Genomic DNA, 7,176 nt, shown 5'->3' with positions numbered 1-7,176 from the left:
GTTCTTTGTTCTCAATTTTTGTCTCGAGCAATTTCTTTAAAGGTACTTCAATTTCTAACAGAGGGAGTGGTCCCTGTGGGAGATGGTGAGGGGAGGAGAGGGGAATACAGTTTGTGTCTAGTAGGTGGCAAAAATGGTGGAGGACAACGTGGAAACAAGTGGGAGGATAGAAGAGAAAAACCGCAGAGGTGATGGGGGAAAGAGTAACTCTCTGATTAGAGTAGGAATGCTGTCTGATTGGAGAGGGCCCAGACAGAATACAAGGTGTTCTTCCTCCAATTTACAGGTGGCTTGGTTTGGCACCTTCCTCCACTCCCACCTTTCTATTCTGATGCCTGCCTGTTTTTGCTTCCACCTGAGCAAGGGCCCAGGTGGGAAATGTTGGTAATAAAAACACAGAAATGCTGGAGGAACTCAGCGGGTCTTGCAGTGTCTATAGGAGGTAAAGATTATTACTGTTGTTTCGGGCCTGAGCCCTTCAAGAAATAAGTTCCCCTTTATTTTCCATGGATGCTACATGACCTGCTGAGTTTCTCCAGCAGGTTTGTGTGTTGTACTCAACCTCAGCGTCTGCAGACTTCCTAGTTTAACTCCGTTGGTTCCACTCCCCAGTCGCACTCTCCCTGTCAGTCAGCCGAGCGAATTGAGAAATGCATGCGGATGGATTTGGAGCTGATTGGCTTCTCAGACCTTGCCGACATCCACAGCAGGAAACAGCTTCAGTTGGGACTGATATTATAAAAAGACAATGAACTAAATTTAATTCCCAGTCAATAAACCCTCTGTAGAAGAACACAAAAGCTGCAGATGCTGGAATTTTGAGGGAACAATGGGAAGCTGCAGGGAGTTAGTGGATCAGGTCGCAGCCAAGGCCAATGTTTCAGAACTCCCAGTACCTTTATGATTTAATAAACTTCTTGGTTCAATTAATGCCTATGAAGTCCCAACTTTCTGACTGAGGTGGGGATACAGCCAACAGCTGACCACAGAGACCAAAGTGACCTGTTCAATCTTGCCACCTTTCTCTGAATAATGATGTGGGTACACTTGTTTTGCAGGGTGATAAAAGCTGAGGACTTGTGGATGGGAATCAAAGGCAACATTAGTGCCAGTCACATCAGCGAAGAGGAGATGCTTGTGTGTTTTTTTTCTGAAAAGAGATTACAAGCCACAGTGTGACCGGCAAGGCAGTGAGATTCATAGCCCCTAATAAGAGTATTAAGGACCACTGACTGTAAGGAATTTAGGCCAATTGTGCAGAGTCACCGAGGGAAGCACAAGCACGTCCTCTAAGAGGCTTTGATGAACTAAACAGGAGTGAAGCCAAATAATTTATTTACCACATCGCTGAAGAAGTGTGCAAATATTTGCCTGTTAAAAGTGATCGATCATTGTTGATGCTTGAAAAACAATTTTCCGCCTCAGACTGAAATCTTTGCTTCAGGATTAGCTGGATATCACCTGGAAGCAGTTGGGTGAACTTGGAGCATATTTGGGGCAGTGAGAGCATATCCTAACCAAAGCCTGGTCACTGCTGCTGTGAGCGAAGGGATCCACTCTGCCTTCCGAAATGAGTGCCCACCACCGGGCCCACACCAGAGAGCGCCCGTTAACCTGCTTGGAGTGTGGGAAGGGCTTCACTAAGTCCTCTAACCTGAAGTCCCACTGGCGGATCCACACTGGAGAGAAGCCCTTTACCTGCCCTGAGTGCAGCAAGGACTTCACCCAGTCCTTTGACCTGAAGTCCGACCTGCGGATCCACACCGGGGAGAGACCCTTCACCTGCCCTGAGTGTGGCAAGGGGTTCCGTCGATCATCAGACTTGCTAACCCACCGGTGGGTCCACACTGGGGAGAGGCCTTTCACCTGCACTGAGTGCGGCAAGGGCTTCACCCAGCCCTCTGTCCTGAAGACCCACCGGCAGATCCACACCAGGGAGAGGCCATTCACTTGCCCCGAGTGCGGCAAAGGGTTCATTCGATCATGCGACTTGCTTACCCACCAGCAGGTTCACACTGGCGAGTGGTCCTTCTCCTGCCCCAAGTGTGACAAGGGCTTCACTCATTCCTCTGGCCTGAAATCCCACTTGCGGATCCACACAGGGGAGAAGTCATTTTCCTGCCCTGAGTGTGACAAGGGGATCATTCGTTCATCAGACTTGCTGACCCACCAGCGGATCCACAACAGGGAGATGCCCTTCATCTGCCCCAAGTGCGGCAAGGGCTTTACCCACTCTTCTAACTTGAATTCCCACCAGCGGATCCACACCAGGGAAAGGCCCTTCACCTGCCCCGAGTGCGACAAATGCTTTGCCCACTCCTCTAACCTGAAGTTCCACCAGCGGATCCACAGTGCGAGAGGCCCTGCACCTACCCCAAGTACAGCCTGGGGATTGCTGAGTGGTGCCACCTGATAATCCACTGGTGTCTGCACACCCGCGACAGGCCCTTCACCTGCCCCAGGTGCAGCTGCAGGTTCAATCGTCAGAATTGCTGACCCATCAGCGAGTTCACACTGGCTTGCTTTCACTGTGTAGTGTGTGGGAAAGGATTCACTCGGTCATCCAACTTGTTGACCCACCAGTGTATTCATGTCAGGGGCAAGTTTAAATCTTTCATATTTTGAGCATTTAAGTAATTTTACATTTTAAATCAAATTAAATTTAGCATCATGAGTTTGAATTCACTGCTTTTTGTAAGGAGTTTGCCTTTTCTCCCCGTGACTTGTTTGGGTTTCCTTTGAGTGCTCCGGTTTCCTCCCACTCTCCAATAACGTACATGGGATTGTAGGTTAATTGGGTGTATTGAGCAGCACGACCTCATGGGCTGAAAGGGCCTGTCACCGTGCTGTATTTCTAACACTAAAGGAAATGTATTTTAAAAATTGAAGATTTAGTTGTGTGAATGCCCTGAGGATTCTCCGTGTGATGTCTGAGAATCATGATTCGATTCACATCTACTTAATATCTGCAGGTTCACCTGGATTAGGGGGAGGGGAAGGATTTGTCAGGGTTTTCTCTCTTTTATTATTTCTAGAGAAAACCAGGCTGTAGTAGACAATTAATAATGATCACATTGTAGAATTGGATGAGGATTTACAGTCCCCTTATGGGATTCTTAATTCTCTCATTATTTCTGTTTAACATCAGAATCCAAGGTGTTGAGCAAGATCTGTTGTCTGATCATTCTGATTTTGCTTCTGTATTTCATTTTATCTGTTATGTATATACGATGAATTGAATTGAATTATGTAATCAGTTAGGAAACCATGTATAAAGAGTTTTTTCTATTAAAATCAATAAAAATAATTTTTTAAAAAAGAAAATTCAAACCTCTGGAATTTCCTGCTCCATAGGATAGTGGAGGCCAGATCATTAGGTCTAATTAAGATGAAGATAAAAATACATTTACCAGATTGAAGAGTTAAAAGCTGTCACAGAAGTGAAGAGGATATCTACAATGCAGATCAATTGGGAAGATGGGCAAAAACTGGCAAATGGAATTTAACTCTTGACGCGAAGGTTGGAGGTATGGTGGATAGTGTAGAACAGGGGTGGCCATCCTTTCATTTTTAATTTAGATATACAGCCATTTATGTGTTGCCAAATTAACCTACATCCCTAGTACGTATTTGTGGGTCAAAATAGCCTGTTACCATGCTGTATGTCTAAATTAAAAATGAAAAGGTTGGCCACCCCTGGTGTAGAGCATTGTCGTAGCTTACAACGGCTTATCGACAGGATGCAGAGTAGGGTGGAAAAGTGACAGATGGAGTTCAATCCAGATCAGTGTGAGGTGATGCATTTGGGAAGATCAAACTTGAAGGTAGAGAACATGGTTAATGGCAGGATTCTTAATGGTGTGGAAGAACAGAGGGACCTTGATGTCCAAATCCATACATCACTCAAGTTTGCTGCACAATTAAGAAGGATTATGGTACGTTGGTCTTCATTAGTCGGGAGATTGAGTTCAAGAATCGTGAGGTAATGTTGCAGTTCTAGAAAACTCTGGTAAGGCCACACTTGGAATATTGTGTTCAGTTCTCATCGTCTCATTACAAGAAAAATATGGAAGCTTTGGAGAGAGTACAGAGTAGATTTTCCAGGATGTTGCCTGGATTGGAGAACATGTCTTTAGAGACAAGATTGCTGGAGCCAGGCTTTTTGTTTATGGAGCAGAGAGGGACGAGAAGTGTCTTAATAGAGGTCTACAAGATTATAAGAGGCAGAGCTGGTGTGGACAGTCAGCACCCTTATTGTGGGGTGACATGAGCAAACTCCAGAGGACGTCCGTACACAGGGTAAGTTTTTTTTTAAAACAGTGGTAGGAGTGTGGAATGCATTGGTCCAATAGGGACATTTAAAAGACTTTTTAGACATGTGGATGCAAGGAAAATAAAGGGTTATGGGTGTGAGGTAGGGCAGGTTGAGTTTAATCAGTCGGTTTATTTCTTTTTCAGTCTTTTTATTGGTTTTAACATCTGCAAAATACATGGTATATTTGATAATAATGATGAAGTAAATTCATAATACAAATACCAAACAACATATGAGCCCATGTTATTAATTGGGAAAAAAAAGAGAAAAAATATTTCTAAACTAAGAATCATTCCCCACCATACGAGGGCTGCTGTCCAGATTAAGGAGTCGACTACTAATAATAACAATGGGGTCCAAAAAACTATAAGTTTTGATAGTGAGGGAAGTTCCCAAAGAGAAAGAAAGTTAAAATCCATTGCAGTAGTAGAACACCTCATTTTTTTCTTGAGACAGACCTGCTGTCACATCCAACAACCACTGAGTAGGAGTGGGAGGGATAGCATCTTCCCATCTCTGTAAAATGCCCTTCCAGTGACGAGGGAAGCAAAAGCCACGACATGGAATGTTCAATCCATGGGGCCACTCACTCCAAAGATAGTAAAAAAAAGGGCTTGGAATCAAGTTAATATCAAGAACTAATGATAAGGTGAGAAATACTCCTTGGCAGAAATGAGAGAGAGAGAAGTACATAACCAAAACATATGATACAAAGTGCCTGCCTCATTTAGGCATTTATCACATTCAGAAGAGATATTAAGATGAACCTTGGAAAAGTGAGCCTGATGGGCCACCTTAGATTGTATCAATGAATTCCTGGCACAAAGAGATGAGGGAGTACGTTTCAAAACGGAATCCCATGCAGTTTTGGCAAATGGTTGTTGAAAGTCTTGTTCCTTTATTTCCTTAACACCACCCAGGGAACTATTCCGAGATTTTAAAATAATTTATAAAGGTGTGAAAGCAATCCTTTATGATCAGGTTTAAAATTATATACTTCCCAAATAAGGTCATGATCTAAATCCTGGGGAAGCTTCAATGTTAAAGAATCTAAGAAGCTGTTAATCTGTTAATTAGGAAAACGTGATGTTTAGGTATTTTTAAGTGAGTATATAGATCAAAAACAGATTGGATACCCAAGTTTAACCATTGAATATAACCGACATCTTGGTCTGAATGTTTAAAAAAAAGGGAGTTACATAGAACTCTCTTCAATAAAAACCTGTAGTAACCAAAACATATCCTAAATTGAAACCAAATTCTCCAAGTGTTTCTGACGACCAGATTATCAGTTAACTTGGAAGCAAGGGTGCTCCAAGTATCAATAGGAGAGAATATCTTTTTTAAAAATAAATTTTATTTATTAAATTTAAAACCACAAGATGGTCACTTATTTTACAATAATAGAAATCCATTCCAAATACATGTATATAGAAGAAAAAAAGAAAAGATTGAGAAAGAACCCCACCCCCATAACCCCTCAGCCTCCCCCTCTACCCCTGCAAAGCAATGAAGGAAGTGGGACAATAGATCTTCAATAGGAGCACTCCTTACTATAAGGCTTCTTCTAGTATATAGAGACCTTTCGGAGAAAGGGAATGCCCGAGATTCATTTCAATATCCACACCCACTGCAGTGCAGCTGACGGGCAAAGCTACAGAAGAAAACGCCCGGCTCAGGTTGAGACAAGCAGGAAAGCGGTTTAATTCTCTTTCCAGCCAACTTTCATGTCACTTCTGGTCCGCCAGTTCTGAAACCAGAAGTGACGTTATAACGCCCCCGCTCCTCTTCTGACACGTTACTTGGTTCACAGGCTTTGTGTCCGAGGTGGAGAGGGTCCAGTACCATCTTACCGCAGACCCCCAGAACTTGTAGTCAGCTGCCATTTCTGGGACGATTCGTGTCTGAAACCCTGCCCACCCCCCCATCAGATGCTGCTACAAGCATCTTATTCTACAAATTATATATTTGTCTCTTAAGTTATAAGTAACGTTCTCAAGTGGTATATTGGTCCGAACTTCCACATGCCATTTTTCCAGTCCCAAGTGTGCATCAGACTTCACAGTTATAGGGATACATTTTCTAGCTATTGCTAAAGCAATTTGAACCAACTTCGTTTGATACATTTTCAATTTTAATTTAGGTTTAACCTGTAGCGGCCCACTAACCGGGATGCGACCCAGTACAAAATACGGCTGACGAACATGCCGACTGCGCAGACCCTGTGTAGCCAAAGACTTTTGACCCAGGTCACGTGGGTCACGGCAGAAAACAATGAGCAACGGTGGGAAGGCGGACCAATCTGAGGCAGGCGCTGCTGTGACGTCACTGCTGTCGTCAGCTGCAGAGAGAGATTATAAGCAGAGCTGCCAATGCAATAAATCAGACTTCGACATTGACTCCTTGTGTTTACGCCTTCTTTCCACACTTCGCGGTAACGCACACACTACATTGGTGACCCTGGCAGGTCCACCCAGCAGTTGTACCCAAACATGATGGAGCAAGCAACTCTTCACCCGGTTTTATTGAAGCTGCCAATTTCTGGGAGTTGAGGCCACATGTATGGTTTGAACAGGCCAAGGCCCAGTTCCACCTCCGACAGATGAACACCGATGACACATGATTCCACTACGTGATGAGCTTGTTTGACCAGGATAAGGCAGCCTCTGGAGCAAGGCAAATATGATGCCCTCATGGAGCTATTGACCTGTGTTACGAGCCCGGACGACCCCAAAACCCAGCAGCAATAGGTATTCACCAAGACTAACCTCACAACCCCCTTATAATTCTAAGCGCATGTGTATGTAATGTGTGTGTAAGATCAGAAAAGTTCTTTGGTTCACAGTCTAATCTCACTTCTC

At 43.9% G+C, this 7,176-nt stretch overlaps 1 protein-coding gene across 2 annotated transcripts in view; it reads left to right on the top strand.

The window, feature by feature from the left end:
• Positions 1–222: 222 nt before the first annotated feature.
• LOC138755023 (zinc finger protein 229-like) overlaps positions 223–7,176 on the top strand; it is a 35,997-nt gene continuing 29,043 nt past the window's right edge. The window contains exon 1 of one of the 2 annotated variants that reach the window (XM_069920173.1): positions 223–2,331. In XM_069920173.1, coding sequence (XP_069776274.1) covers positions 1,571–2,331 — 761 coding nt within the window. In that variant the 5' untranslated portion in view covers positions 223–1,570. The remainder of the gene's footprint in view (positions 2,332–7,176) is intronic. The other variant, XM_069920172.1, reaches the window with a different exon arrangement.

Source organism: Narcine bancroftii, chromosome 2 (genome assembly GCF_036971445.1).
Source record: "Narcine bancroftii isolate sNarBan1 chromosome 2, sNarBan1.hap1, whole genome shotgun sequence".
In the NCBI taxonomy this organism is placed as follows: domain Eukaryota; kingdom Metazoa; phylum Chordata; class Chondrichthyes; order Torpediniformes; family Narcinidae; genus Narcine; species Narcine bancroftii.
This window is presented reverse-complemented; position numbering and strand designations above follow the sequence as displayed.